At 43.5% G+C, this 15,787-nt stretch overlaps 1 protein-coding gene across 2 annotated transcripts in view; it reads left to right on the top strand.

Annotated features, from left to right (window-relative positions):
- The window catches only part of YWHAE (tyrosine 3-monooxygenase/tryptophan 5-monooxygenase activation protein epsilon), a 54,507-nt gene that overhangs the window by 23,336 nt on the left and 15,384 nt on the right, over positions 1-15,787 (top strand). Inside the window, exons 2-5 of one of the 2 annotated variants that reach the window (XM_024234708.3) lie at positions 7,182-7,214; positions 11,916-12,115; positions 14,957-15,063; positions 15,666-15,787. The exon at positions 15,666-15,787 is cut by the window's right edge and continues 85 nt beyond it. In XM_024234708.3, coding sequence (XP_024090476.1) covers positions 11,918-12,115; positions 14,957-15,063; positions 15,666-15,787 — 427 coding nt within the window. In that variant the 5' untranslated portion in view covers positions 7,182-7,214; positions 11,916-11,917. The remainder of the gene's footprint in view (positions 1-7,181; positions 7,215-11,915; positions 12,116-14,956; positions 15,064-15,665) is intronic. The other variant, XM_009251110.4, reaches the window with a different exon arrangement.

Below are 15,787 nucleotides of genomic sequence, written 5' to 3'. Positions count from 1 at the left end.
GGCTGAGGTGGGAGGATTGCTTGAGCCCAGGAGTTGGAGACCAGCCTGGGCAACATACAAAGACTCCCATCTCTTGAAGAGAAAAGAATAAAGTAAGCTTTTTTGGGAGAGGGGTGAACCTCTAGGTGGAAAAAGAAATGCGTTTTAAGCAGGAGGGAACCTCTTTCCTTTCTTTCTTTCTTTGTCTCTCTTGTCTTTGTTTCCGTTTTCATTCTTTCTCTCTCTGTCTCTTCTTTCTTTCTTTCGACGAAGTTTTGCTCTTGTTGCCAAGGCAGGAGTGCAGTGGTGAAATCTCGGCTCACCTCCGTCTTCGGGTTCAAGTGACTTTCCTGCCTCAGCCACCTGAGTAGCTTGGATTACAGGCATGCGTCACCACGTCCGGCTAATTTTGTACTCTTAGTAGAGACGGGTTTCTCCATGTTGTCCAGGCTGGTCTCGAACTCCCGACCTCAGGTGATCTGCCCGCCTCAGCCTCCCAAAGTGCTGGGATTACAGGTGTGAGCCACCGTTCCCTGCCCCACATTTTATTTTTAAATTAAATTATTGTTGAAACTGGTTCTCGCTATGTTGCCTACGCTGGCCTTGAACCTCTCAATCCTCTTGCTTTGCAGGTAGGTCAGACTACAGGCAGATGCCACCATGCCTGGGTCTAAACCACATTTTAATATATGAAACTTGTTTCTCTGGTAGAGTCACTGAAACCAGTTATTTCCCCTCTGTCGTCACAGAAGCAAACAAAAGGATACTCGTACAGATGCATTCAAATAAATATTCAAATCTGAGGCAATATGATTAAATCAAAGCACAACTCAAGTCAGATTCCCTGAATTGTAGTGCACTGGCTTTGTGATCTGGAACAAGTTTAACCTTCGTGTTCTTCAGTAAATGGAGATATTCTAAAATGAGATAATACTGGTACCCTCTTCAGAGGTCTGTTGAGAAGATTAAGTGCATTAATACAGCGAAGCATTTGGAACAGTGCCTATTTTAGCATGGGGGTTTTTAGCATGGTGGGTTTTATTTGTGAATTAGTCTGTTGAATGAACAACATAGTTGAAATGGGGTGTTTTATTTATGAATTAGTCTGTTGAATGAACAACTTAGTTGAAAGAACACAACCACAAACCAAACCAAACCTCAGTTAACAAGTCAAGGGGAAAAACTTGTGACTCTACTGGCAGCAACAGATGATGGGTGTCCCAGACACAAGCTGGTTCCATGTGGTGGATCTGTGTCTAAGCTATTACCATACAATGAAGGAAATTTACCTGGAACTAAAGAGACTTAACTATGTTTAATTAACTTGTGAGGATTATGTTTTTCAGAGTGGTGATTTTAATCACCCACCCTTGTCCCCAAAGCATGAAAAGTCCCAGAAATTCGATTTTGTTACTCAAAATTACGGTAGCAAAACTGCCCGTGGATGCAAAAGAAGTGATTTTGACCATTTCAGTTTTCTGGTTCTTAAATTGCGATCACACCTGCTGCAAACACATGACAGCCTTCCCCCACCCGCGAAATGCCCACATCCCACTGACAAAATACTTGCTGCAAAGGTGATTTCAGGAAATGCTAATTGTGTTGAGGGCCTTTATGTGAATATACTGGTTGGAGTTCATCCTCTACTGAGGGAGGGCTGAAGGGTGTAGTTAGTCTAGAGTTTTGGATAAATCAGCTTTTCCTATATAGTTTTGGGGTACATTATCATTAGTATTATGTTTCTGTTGCTGGTGTTAAAAGGATAAAGATGACAGTGATATTAGGAGAGAGTGTCATTGTCGTTATTTGTACAAACGTACAAAGCACTGGTTGTAGAATGTTCGGAGAGATTGAGAAGTTAACTTTCCATACTCTTGAAGGAGTAATATGCTTGGTAGTGTGCACCTATAGTCCCAGTTGCTTGGGAGGCTGAGGTGGGAGGATCACTCGAAGCCAGGAGTTTAAGGCTACATAGTACGCTGTGATCATGGGCCTGTGAATAGCCACTGCACGACATACAGCCAGGGCAGCGTAGTGAGACCCTGTCTGTTGAAGCAATAAAAGTGTTTCCTGACTCATGCTACTTCTGTTCCTTAATCTGCTACCTTAAGGGATGCAGAGGGGGTTGGGGGAATTAAGAGGAGTCAGTGGGATTTTAAAAATGAACAACTCCTACATACCAATAATGAAAAGACAAATAATTAAATATTTGGCAAAGTGTTTGAATAGATATTTCTCCAGAGAACATATGCAAAAGGCTCATAAGCACATGAAAAGATGTTCAACACTATTAGTTATCAAGGAAATGCAAATCAAAACCACAAGGAGATACAGCTTCACACCTACTAGGATGACTAGTTTAAAGAATAACTAACAAATGTTCCTGAGGACGTGGCCAGATTAGAATCCTATGTTGCTGGTGGGAGTGTAAAAATGGTGCCGCTCCTGTAGAAAAGTTTGGGATGTCCTTTCTCAAAAAGCTAGTTACCATGTGATCCTGAAGTTCCTCCTAGGTGTATACTGAAGTGAACTGAAAGCATATATTCATACAAAAACTTAAAGAATGTTCGCAGCAGCATTGTTTATAATAGTCCAAAAGTGGAAACAACCCAAATGTTCATTAACTAACGAATGGATTTTTTTTTTTCCTGAGACCAAGTCTGGCTCTGTTGCCAGGCTGGAGTTCAGTGGCACGATCTCGGGTCACTGCAACCTCCGCCTCCCATGTTCAAGCAGTTCTCCTGCTTCAGCCTCCCGAGTAGCTGGGATTACAGACATGCGCCTGGACATCATGGCAGGCTAATTTTTGTATTTTTAGTAGAGACGGGGTTTTGCCGTGTTTTGGCCGGGCTGGTCCTGAACTCCTGACCTCAGGTAATCCACCTGCCTCCCAGAGTGCTGGGATTATAGGCGTGAGCCACTGCGCCTGGCCTAATGAATGGCTTTTTAAAGCATAGTATATCCATACAGTAGGCGAAGTACTGATGCATGCTACACTAGGCGTGAACCTTGAGACCATGCTGTGGGAAAGAAGCCAGTCACAGCAGGCTCCATACTGTAGGTTCTGTTGGAAAGGAAGCCAGTCATGGGAGGCTCCATACTGTATGGTTCTGTTCGTAGGCACACCTTGTTTTATTGTGCTTCACAGATACTACATTTTTACAAAACAAATGGAAGGTTTCTGGAACCTGCTTTGAGCAAGTCTGTTGGTGCCATTTTCCAACAGCAGGTGCTCACTTCTTGTGTCTGTTCACATTTTGGTAACTTGTGCAGTATTTCAAACTTTTCTTTTTTTTTTGAGATGGAGTCTCACTCTGTCACCCAGGCTGGAGTGCAGTGCCGCGATCTCTACTTACTACAAGCTCCACCTCCTGGGTTCATGCAATTCTCCTGCCTCAGCCTCCCAAGTAGCTGGGACTACAGGCGCCCGCCACCACGCCTGGCTAATTTTTTATTGTATATTTAGTAGAGACGGGGTTTCACTGCGTTAGCCAGGATGGTCTCCATCTCCTGACCTCGTGATCCACCCTTCTTGGCCTCCCAAAGCGCTGGGATTACAGGCGTGAGTCCGCCACGCCCGGCCCCAAATTTTTCATTATATGTTAATGGTAGTTATCTGTGATCAGTAATCTTTGACGTTACTATTGTAATTGTTTTGAGGATCCATGAACTGAGGGAAATTAATTGATGTGTGTATTCCTTTTTTTGCTTGTTTCTTGAGACCGAGTTTTGCTCTTGTTGCTCAGGTTGGAGTGTAATGGCGCGATCTTGGCTCACCGCCAAGTTCTGCTTCCTGAGTTCAAGTGATTCTCCTGCTTCAGCGTCCCGAGTAGCTGGGATTACAGGCACGCGCCACCATGCCTGGCTAATTTTTTTGTATTTTTAGTAGAGATGGTTTCTCCATGTTGGTCAGGGTGGTCTCGAACTCCTGACCTCATGTGATCTGCCCGCCTCGGCCTCCCAAAGTGCTGGGATTACCGCGTGAGCCACTACGCCCGGCCTGTATTCTTTTACTATTAATTTTTTGAGACAGGGTCTCACTCTGTCACCCAGGCTGGAATGCTCACTGTAGCCTTGACCTCCCAGGCTCAAGCAGTCTTCCTGCCTCAGCCTCCTGAGAAGCTGGGACGACAAGCACACATCACCATGCCTGGCTAGTTTTTGTATTTTTTTTGTAGAGATAGGGTCTCACCTGTTGCCCAGGCTGGTCTTGAACTCCTGGGCTCACATGATCCTCCTGCCTTCGGCCTCCCAAAGTAATGGGATTACAGGCATGAGCTCTTGTTTGTGTTCTGACTCCCTGTCTCTCTTCCTCCCCTTAGGCTTACCTGTTACCTGGAACACAACAATATTTAAATTGGGCCGATTAACAACCCTGCAGTTGCTTCTAAGTGTTTAAGAGAAAGGAAAAGTCCCAGTCTCACTTTAAATAAAAAGGTAGAAATGATGAAGCTGAGTCAGGAAGGCTACCTTAAAAGCCGAGATACGGTCTGAAAGCTGGGCCTCTTGCACCACAGTTGTGAATGCAAGGGAAAAGTTCTTCAAGGAAATTAAAAAGTGCTACTCCAGTGAACACAGCGATGATGAGAAAGCAAAACAGCCTTCTTGCTGACAGGGAGAAAGTTTTAGCGGTCTGAATAGAAGATCAAACCTGGCATACTATTCCCTTAAGCCGAAGCCTAATTCAGACCAACCCTCTAACTCTCTTCAAATTTAAGAAAGCTGAGAGAGGTGAGAAAGCTACAGATAGAAAGCTGGAAGCTAGCAGAGGTTGATTAATGAGGTTTAAGGAAAGACGCCATCTCCATTACTTAAAAAGTACAAGGTCGGCTGAGTGCGGTGGCTCACGCCTGTAATCCCAGCGCTTTGGGGGGCCAAGGCGGGCGGATCATGAGGTCAGGAGTTCGAGACCAGCCTGGCCAACATGGTGAAACCCCGCCTGTACTAAAAATACAAAAAATTAGCTGGGCGTGGTGGCAGACACCTGTAATCCCAGCTACTCGGGAAGTTGAGGCAGGAGAATCGCTTCAACCCAGGAGACGGAGGTTGCGGTGAGCTGAGACATTGTGACAGCACTCCAGCCTGAGCGACAAAGTGAAACTGTCCCCCCACCAAAAAAAAAAAAAGTACAGGGTCAAGTAGCAGGTGCTGGTGTAGATGCTGCAGCAAATTATCCAGATTTAGCTAAGATTATTGATGGCGACCACACCACATAGATTTTCCGCGTAGACAAAACAGCCTTGTATTAGAAGAAAATGCTGTCTAGGACTTTACTTAGCTAGAGAGAAGTCAGTGTGTCTAGCTCCATAGGACAGGCTGATGCAGCTTCTTAGGGGCTAATGCAGCTGGTGACTTTAAATTGAAACCAGTGCTCATTGACCGTTTCAAAAATTGGAGGCCTCTTTAAGAATCATGCTGAATTTACTCTGCCTGGTTTATAAATGGAACAGCAAAGCCTGGAAGACAGCACTTCTGTTTACAGCATGGTTTTCTGCATATCTTAAGCCCACTGTTGAAGCTTAGTACTCAGAAAAAAAAAATTCCCTTCAATGTATTACTGCACATTGAAAATGCACTGAGGCTGGGTGCAGTGGTGCACATCTGTAATCCCAGCACTTTCGGAGGCCGAGATGGGTGGGTCACGTGAGCACAAGAGTTCAAGACCAGCCTGAGGAACATGGCAAAACCCTGTCTTTACAAAAAAAAAAATAATAAAAATTAGCTGGACGTAATGGCGTACACCTGTAGTTCCAGCTACTCAGGAGGCTGAAGTTGGAGGATCACTTGAGCTGGGGAGGTTTTGAGGCTGTAGTGAGCTGAGATGTGCCACTGTATCATCTTGGGTGACAGAGTGTGACTCTGTTTCAAAACACACACACACCACACACTCACACACTGTACTTGGTCACCTTGAAGCTCTGATGGAGTTGTGTAAGGAGAGCAATGTTTTTTGATTTTTTATTTTTTGAGATGGAGTCTCGCTGTGTTGCTCAGGCTGGAGTGCAGTGGCACTGTCTCGGCTCACTGCAAGCTCCGCCTCCCGGGTTCACGCCATTCTCCTGCCTCAGCCTCCCGAGTAGCTGGGACTACAGGCGCCCGCCACCATGCCCGGCTGATTTCTTTTGCATTTTTAGTAGAGACGGGGTTTTCACCTTGTTAGCCAGGATAGTCTCCATTTCCTGACCTTGTGATCCTCCCACTTCGGCCTCCCAAAGTGCTGGTATTACAGGTGTGAGCCACTGCGCCCAGCCTGCAATGTTGTTTTTATGCCTGTTAACACGGCAGGCGGGCAGATCACCTGCCTGTATTCAGGAGTTTAAGACCAGCCTCACCAACATGCTGAAACCCCGTCTCTACTAAAAATAGAAAAGTTAGCCGGGCATGGTGGTGCCTACTTGTAGTCCAGGAGAATTGCTTGAACCCTGGAGGCAGAGGCTGCAGCGGACCGAGATTGTGCCACTGCCTGGGCAACAGAGCAAGACTCTCTCTCCAAAAGAAAAACAAAGAAAGTTTTTCTGGCCGGGCGCGGTGGCTCACGCCTGTAATCCCAGCACTTTGGGAGGCCGAGGCAGGCAGATCACAAGGTCAGTAGATCGAGACCATCCTGGCTAACATGGTGAAACCCCGTCTCTGCTAAAAATACACACAAAAAAATTCACTGGGCATGGTGACGGGCGCCTGTAGTCCCAGCTACTCGGGAGGCTGAGGCAGGAGAATGACGTGAACCTGGGAGGCGGAGCTTGCAGTGAGCCCAGATCGTGCCGCTGCACTCCAGCCTGGTGACAGAGCGAGACTCTGTCTCAAAAAAAAAAAAAAAAGTTTTTCTGTAGGTAAATGCTGTCCAGCAGCGTCAGATGCTACAGAGAAATCATGCAGGAGAGGAAAAGTCCATCAACATGGCAGACTTCATTGTCTTGCCACAGCCACTCCCACCTTCAGTAGCCATCACCCTCATCAGTCAGTAGCCATCAACATCAAGGCAAAACCTTCCAACAGCAAATTATTATCACTTGCTGAAGGCTCAGATGAGCGTTAGCACTTTTTAGCAATAAGGTGTTTTTAAATTAAGATATGCACATTGTTTAGACATAATGCTGTTGTACACTTAATAGATTACAGTGTAGTTTAAACATAACTTTTCTATGCACTGGGAAGCACAAAAATTCATGTGACTTGCTTTATTGCAATATTTTTTTTTGCAGTGCTCTGGAACTGAACCCGCAGTATCTTCCAAGGTATGCCCGCATTTGAAATGTGCATAAGAGACAAGTGTGTAGAGGCGGAAAATAGATCGGTGGTTGACCGGGCTGGGGTTCGGGTACATGGGAAGTGATGGTTAATGGGTTTGGGGCTTTTCTTTTTGAAGTGATGAAAATCTAAAATTATGATGATTGCATAATTCTGTGAATATACTAAAAACCATCGAATGGTACAGTTTATTTATTTTTTGGAGACGGAGTCTCTCTCTCTGTCCCCCAGGCTGTAGTGCAGTGGAGCCATCTCGGCTCACTGCAACCTCCGCCTCCCGGGTTCAAGCAAATCTCTTGCCTCAGCCTCTTGGTTAGCTGGGACTACAGGCGCCTGCCACCAGGCCCAGCTAATTTTTGTATTTTTAGTAGAGACGGGGTTTTACCATGTTGGCCAGGCTGTTCTTGATCTCCTGACCTCGTGATCCACCCACCTCGGCCTCCCAAGGTTTACAGGGGTGAGCCCCTGCTCCCGGCCGAATGGTACACTTTAAATGGGTGAATTGTTACGGTAGGGGAATTATATATAAATAAAGGTATTATTAAAGGGATAATTGTTGCTTCTATAATTTTACCACACAGTCTGTGCATTGTTTTGTGTATATGTAAAAATGAAGGCATTTATGCTTGAATCTGGAACAGTAGAGTATCACTGAGTGTTATAAATATATTTCTCCTTGCATTATAAAAATAGTAAGTCTTCGTTGTTGAAAATTTGTAAAGCACAGAAATTTGAAGAAAATTAAATCATAAGCAATAATATTCGAGATATGTAACTTAAATTTTTGGTAGTATTTGACGTCTGCATAGTTTTTCTGTATGTAATATTGTAAAGCCTTAAAATAATTAATGGCACTGTTTTTGTGTAGCTGGGTTACTTAAGATTTACTTTGCGATCAGTTTAGAAAGTTGAATTACAGGCTTACCTCTGAGTTACGTTTGACTTGCTGAGTTTTGAGAATTAAACTCGTATGGAGGTTAGATGACCTGTTCCACTGCTTCTAAATTTAGGCTGCTTCATGACTGTGGTTTAGGAAACAGAATTGGGCATGTTTCCAGTGATACTTTCAGACTCCTACAGATGAACTAATGAGTGCTGTTATTACCATAGTGTAATACTTTTTTTTTTTTTTTTTTTTTTTTTTTGAGACGGAGTCTCTGTCGCCTAGGCTGGAGTGCAATGGCGCGATCTCAGCTCAGTGCAACCCCCGTCTCCGGGGATTAAGCGATTCCTCTGCCTCAGCCTCCCGAGTAGCTGGCACTACAGACGCCTGCCACCACGCCTGGCTAGTTTTTGTATTTTTCTTTTTTTTTTTTTGAGATGGAGTTTCGCTCTTGTTGCCCAGACAGGAGTACAGTGGCACGATCGCCACTCACTGCAACCTCCGCCTCCTGAATTCAAGCGATTCTCTTGCCTCAGCCTCGAGTAGCTGGGATTACAGGCATGTGCCACCACACCCGGCGAATTTTTTTGTGTTTTTAGTCTCTCCATGTTGGTCAGGCTGGTCTTGATCTCCCAACCTCCAGTGATCTGCCTGTCTCGGCCTCCCAAAGTGCTGGAATTACAGGCGTGAGCCACCGTGCCTGGCTTAATTTTTGTATTTTTAGTAGAGACGGGGTGTCACCATGTTGGCCAGGCTGGTCTTGAACTCTTGACCTCAGGTGATCCGCCTGCCTCAGCCTCCTAAAGTGCTAAGATGGCAGGTGTGAGCCACAGCACCCAACATGTCATCCTTCTTTAATGGTTCAGAATTGCATTTAAAAAATCAGCTTGAGGTGTACTGTTAAACGTGCCACTTTTACATGTACAATTCTGTGAGCTGTCCTTTGCACAAAAGCCCCTCAGTTCACCTCTGTACCTTGATAACCATTTGCTTTCTGTCTTTTTAGTTTGTGTTTTTTGCAATTTGATATAAATGGAATGATAAAATCCGTTTAGTCTGACTCTTTTCACTTAATATGATGTTTTTCAAATTCTTCCATGTTGTTGCTTGTATCAGTTAGTTATTTTTCTCCCCTCCCCTCTCATCTTCTCTTTCTGGACACAGAGTCTCGCTTTGTCGTCCAAGCTGGAGTACCGTGTTAGGATTATACAAAGTAATTGTAGTTTTTGACATTACTTTTAATGGCAAAATGCGCAATTACTTTTGCACCAACCTAATAGCTCACTGCAGGCCTGAATTCCTGGGCTCAAGCAGTTTTCTTGTCTTAGCCTCCTGAGTAGTGGAGACTGCAGGCACACACCACCATACCCAGCTAATTTTTGTAGAGGCAGAGTCTCACCATGTTGCCCAGGTTGGTGTCAAACTGCTGGGCTCAAGTAATCCTCCTGTCTTGGCCTCCCCAAATGCTGGGATTACAGATGTGAGCCACTGTGCATGGACAGTTAATTCTTTATTTTTGAGTGGTATCCCATCTTACATATGTGAACATAAGTGTGCTTATACATTTCCCCTCCGGATACACATTTGGGTGGTTTCCACTTTTTGGCTATTATGAATAGAGTTTCTGTGAGTGAATGTTTGTGTAAAAGTCTTTGTAAAGATTATTTTTCTTCTGGATAATACATAGAACTAGGATTGCTGAGTCATATGGTAAATGTTTATTAAAACATTGCCGAATTTTTTTCAAAGAGACTTTACAAAATATTGCTTCTTTTAATTTTTTTTTTAGATTCCCAAAAGGATTAATTTTTGAAACATATTTTTCTGGATACATTAGGCACACTCCCCTTAATTTAGTAGTGTTTTGGTTTTTGTTTTGTGTTTTTTTTTGAAACGGAGTCTCACTCTGTCACCCAGGCTGGAATGCAGTGGTGTGATCTCAGCTCACTGCAACCTCTGCCTCCCAGGTTCAAGCGATTCTCCTGCCTCAGCCTCCCTGGTAGCTGGGATTACAAGCGTGCACCACCATGCCCAGCTAATTTTTGTATTTTTAGTAGAGACGGGTTTCACCCTGTTGGCCAGGCTGGTCTCGAACTCCTGACCTCAGGCGATCCACCCGCCTTGGCCTCCCAAAGTGCTGAGATTACAGGTGTGAGCCACCGTGCCCGTCCAATTTAGTAGTGTTTTATGAAGTCACCATCTCTTTCATACCTATTAGTTAAGGTATGCTTATGCTTAGGGTGTTAATGAAAGCTAAGGATGCTTATTTAAATGCAGATTCTTTTTTTTGTTTGTTTTTTTTGAGACGGAGGCTGCTCTGTCGCCCCAGGTGGCATACAGTGGCGCGATCTCAGCTGCAATCTCTGCCTCCTGGGTTCAAGCAATTCTGCTGCCTCGGCTTCCCAAGTAGCTGGGATTACAGGCACGCACCACCACACGCAGCTAATTTTTGTATTTTTAGTAGAGACCGTTTCACCACGTTGGCCAGGCTGGTCTTGAATTTGTGACCTCGAATGATCTGCCCACCTTGGCCTCCCACAGTTCTGGGATTATAGGCATGAGCCACTGCATCCGGCCTATTTTTATTTTTATTTTTATATTTTATTTATTCTTTTTTTTTTTTTTTTTTTTTGAGATGGAGTCTGTGTTGCTGGGCTGGAGTGCAGTGGCATGATCTTGGCTCACTGCAATCTCCACCTCCTGGGTTCAAGCGATTCTCCTGTCTCAGTCTCCAGAGTACCTGGGACTGCAGGCGTGCATCACCACGCCCAGCTAGTTTTTGTATTTTTAGTAGAGACAGTATTTCACCATGTTGGCCAGGATAGTCTTTATCTCTTGACCTCATGATGCGCCCACCTCGGCCTGCCACAGTGCTGGGATTTACAGGCATGAGCCACCGTGCCCAGCCTCTATTTTTATTTTTTAGAGACAGGGTCTGACCGTGTTGCCCAGGCTGGTCTCGAACTCCTGAGCTCAAGTGATTCTCCTGCCTCAGTTCTGAAAGTGCTAGGGGTATGAGCCACTACTCCTGGCCCTAAAATGCAGATTCTTGAGTCTCATCACCAAAGATTCAAATGTGGGTAATGTTGGAGAGCCACATGGTAATATGGCATCAAAAATAAGTTTTTATTAATGTATGTGAGTTACTATTTCTTGTGCTGTTTGTGGCGCTTTGCATTCACACGCCGTTGTGTTTCCCTATGCTAGCGGTAGATGCCAAGGCTTTTCTGGGCCCCTTTCTTTGCTCGCCACCTAGTGGTAACAAGTAGGAATCATCAGAAGTTTTAACAATGAAAGAGCTTCATACAAGGAAGGATAGAAAACATCCAAAGTCTGTTGGTGACCAACCATATACTCTGTATATTTTTGCTGTATGAACAAATTCCCCTTCCTCTTGTATTTTTGGAAATACTATTTATTTGTAAGACAGTACATTTTAGAACCTGTAAATTCTTAATCTTTCTCTTAAACTGGAAGCTCATTTTTTTTTGCTGGAAAATGGTTAGGTGTGCCTGATTACCTTATTTAATGAGAGGTGCTTTCAGACCACACTAAATTATATTAGATAGTATATGAAGTCTTTCTCATTCCATAGAACTGACCTTCTGGAGTCTTTGTATTGGCTCTTAGTTTGGTTTCCTTTACATGTTTTTGGCTTTTTACTCATATTAGTTTTGATGATTATGAAATTATTTTTGTTAAAAAATTTTTTCCCAGTAGCTTGACAGAAAAAAACCTACTTTGAAAGGAATATGTTAAGAAAACTTCAAATTTGTAAGGTCTGACTTTTCCTTTTCCCATACAGAAATGGTGGAGTCAATGAAGAAAGTAGCAGGGATGGATGTGGAGCTGACAGTTGAAGAAAGAAACCTTCTATCTGTTGCATATAAGAATGTGATTGGAGCTAGAAGAGCCTCCTGGAGAATAATCAGCAGCATTGAACAGAAAGAAGAAAACAAGGGAGGAGAAGACAAGCTAAAAATGATTCGGGAATATCGGCAAATGGTGAGATTGTTGTGCCGTCATCCCCCCTTATCCACAGTTTGAGTTACCTGTAGGACGGTACACTAAGATTTTGAGAGAAAAGGAGACGACATTCATATAAGTTGTATTACAGTATGTTATAATGTTTCTGATATTAATCTTTGTGCCTAGTTTATAAGTTAAACTTTCCCATGGCTATATATGAGGACAAAACATAGTCTATATCAGGTTTGGTATTATCCATGGTTTCAGCACATCCACTGGCAGGTCTCAACGGATCCCTCTTGGATAAGGGGGAACTATTGTATTTTCAAGCAAAATGATGACTGTTTTTAAAAAAAATACGGTGAGTTGGCCAGGTGCGGTGGCTTATACCTGTAATCCCAGCACTTTGGGAGGCCGAGGCGGGCGGATCACGAGGTCAGGAGATCGAGACCATCTTGGCTAACACGGCGAAACCCCGTCTCTACTAAAAATACAAAAAATTAGCGGGGCGTGGTGGTGGGAGCCTGTAGTCCCAGCTACTCGGGAGGCTGAGGCAGGAGAATGGCGTGAACCCAGGAGGCAGAGCTTGCAGTGAGCCAAGATTGTGCCGCTGCACTCCAGCCTGGATGACAGAGCGAGACCCCATCTTAAAAAAAAAAAAAAAGCACCCAAAAAACCCAATATGTTGGGTTAATTTGTCTGATTCCTCTTTTTTTTCCTGAGGATTATTTAATGAAGTTCTTTTACATACTGTGGGTGTCTATACATACATAAAATGTTTCTTATTGTAGGTCTTGTTAAAAAAAAGTTGGACAGCCATCACTGTAATGCAGCGGTTTTCAATTAGAGGTGCTTTTTTCCTTCAGAGAGCATTTGACAACGTCTAGAAATACTTTTGATTGTCACAACTTGGAGGGTGTTCCTAGCATCTAGTGGGGTGGAGACTGGGGTGCTGCTAACCATTCTGCTGTGCACAGCACGGGCCCCACAGCAAACTGCCAATAGTGCTGCTGTTGAGTGACTGATTCTAGTAGAAGAGACAGGCACGGAAACACATGAAAGAGAACAGGGGAGAGAATTACAGGGCAGGTGGAAAGTGAGCTTGGTTGGGGGAGGAAAAGGTGGGGGAACCACAGTTACTGACTTGCCAGCTGTACTGGGCACTGTCCTGAGTAGAGAAATATTTTTATTATATGTATTTGTGCAAGGTAGTACATGAAGTCTTTAAAATGGCACTGGAAGGGGGAGGTATTATCCCAACCTATGAATGCACAAACCAGGGTTTTGAGTGTTTGACACACCTGAGGTCACACAGAAAGTTATGAGCTGGGGCCTTGTGTGGTGGCTCATGCCTGTAATCTCAGCACTTTGGGAGGCCGAGGTGGGCAGATACCTGAGGTCAGGAGTTAGAGAGCAGCCTGACCAACATGGTGAAACCCCATCTCTAACTAAAAATACAAAAATTAGCCAGGCATGGTGGCGGGCACCTGTAATCCCAGCTACTCGGGAGGCCGAATCAGGAGAATCGCTTGAACCCAGGAGGCAGAGGTTGCAGTGAGCCAACATCGAGCCACTGCATTCCATCCAGCCTTGGCAACAAGAGCGAAACTCTGAGTCGAAGAAAGAAAAAGTAAAAAATAAAGAGTCCAGATCTCCTGATGAGTCCCTACATAGAAATAATAAAAGAGGAACTGAAAAAGGAAGGCATGGGCCAAGAGTGGAGTGTGCAATTCAGACTCTAGTATGGAGCAGCACGGTCATGGTGTGGACAAGTGAAAGTCTTGGAGTAGAGAGCAAAGAACTCTGTTGAATGGAACATGGCCGCACCATTCCTTGGTGTGATCTCAGGTATTGGATGAGTTTGCTGTAGATACTCAGTGAATCTGGGAGAAGGGTGTAGAGATCTATTGATGACAAAAGCTGAGAAATAGAACGTAGATGATCAGCTTGTGAGGAGGAAGGGTTTGGAGTAATAGGAGAGCAGTCATTGAATATGTGAGGAGCTAGAACTTAGAAGTCTTCCTTCTCCTAGACCAGTCTCTATTGGAAAAGCCGTCAGGGATGTGGTTTATTCAGAAAGTAGTTTTGCTTGGGATAAGGATGTGATTATAGAAGAAAAAGTGAGAGAATTTTCTACAGTGAAATGGAGGTTCCAGGGTCATGGAGAGGACAGGACCCTCATGAAGGGTTCAGCAGTAGTGCTGCATGAGTTAATAGCAAACAGGAAGCAAGCTGGGGATGTGCGTCAAGAGGTGGTGTACACCTTCAGCATGATCAGTGGATAGAGATAGGTGGCAATAGCTACTTTGGTAGATAGGTTTTCGGTGTTTTAATAGTTAGGGATCTCTGCTACTAAAGGAATTGTCTGGTGAATGTTGTTAAGGATGTGAGTGCTGAAGGCAAACTGCCTGGGTTTAAATTTTGATTGTGTCCCTTGCAGCCTGCCTGGGTTCAAATCCTAGCTCTGTTTATTCAATTCTTATTTGTTGATCTTAGAGCAATGTCATTAAGTTGCTACCTTGTGAAAGAAGGTAATTCATGTAATTGATTAGCATTTACCAAGAAGCATCAGTGTTCAGTTTCAGTCATTGGTAATTCTGTAGCTGTACTGTGAAGGGGGTGTGGGGCTGGTGTGTGTGCTTGCCTGCATGTGTGTGTGTAACAATAGGCAGCATGCAGAAAGGAAAAGATACTTTTTATAACCTAGAGGCAGCTTTTCTCTGCTTTTGTGTCAAGAAGGAAGAAGGGAGTTTCGAGAGGGATACAAATTCTTTTTAATACTAAGCTCTCTTCCTCAAAACCAGAGGTAGAATATGTAATAATTTGTAGAAATTCCAGACTTAATCTGATTTAAAAAAAATTTATTTTTTTTTTTAGGTTGAGACTGAGCTAAAGTTAATCTGTTGTGACATTCTGGATGTACTGGACAAACACCTCATTCCAGCAGCTAACACTGGCGAGTCCAAGGTTTTCTATTATAAAATGTAGGTTCTATACTAGAAGGGAAAATGTAAGATTGAAAGTTGGTCCTTTTAGAATCATAACTTTTTTCTCTGTAGGTTTTCAACTTTTATTTAAGAATAATTGTTCAATGTTAGAAGGATAGTTAATACTGGAATGAAAAGATGGTCGGGCTATTATGAAAATGTGTTAGCTTTTGCTTATTTATATTCTTTTGTTTTTGTGAGACCTATCCCATTCCCTTCCCCCAAACGGCATACATTTCACAGTGCTTAGTGTTTTATATAGAAATTTTATTTTATGATTAATAAACTGTCATGCCATTCCTTGGAACCACTTGCTTGTTTAATTCTGGTCTATCAGGTGATAATTTTATTAATTTTTAGAGGCTCCTCAGTTAATTTCCTTGGGATTTTTGCTTATATTTAGTAATATGAAATGTCTAAGGAAAAAGCGAAATGAAGCCAGTTATTCCTGAGAGTGTTCAAAATTATTGAAGTACACCTAATTGTTACATATATTTTTGTCGCATTTTATATAATATAGAACAATTTTAGCTTATTTTTCTTTAAAAATCGTTCCTGGTTTAAATTTTTTTTTTTTTTAAATTTTGGTTTTGTTTTAGGAAAGGGGACTACCACAGGTATCTGGCAGAATTTGCCACAGGAAACGACAGGAAGGAGGCTGCGGAGAACAGCCTAGTGGCTTATAAAGCTGCTAGTGATATTGCAATGACAGAACTTCCAC

The sequence above is a fragment of the Pongo abelii genome, chromosome 19 (assembly GCF_028885655.2).
Source record: "Pongo abelii isolate AG06213 chromosome 19, NHGRI_mPonAbe1-v2.0_pri, whole genome shotgun sequence".
Classification (NCBI taxonomy): domain Eukaryota; kingdom Metazoa; phylum Chordata; class Mammalia; order Primates; family Hominidae; genus Pongo; species Pongo abelii.
Note: the sequence above shows the minus strand (reverse complement) of the source record. Positions and strands in the feature narration are given on the sequence as shown.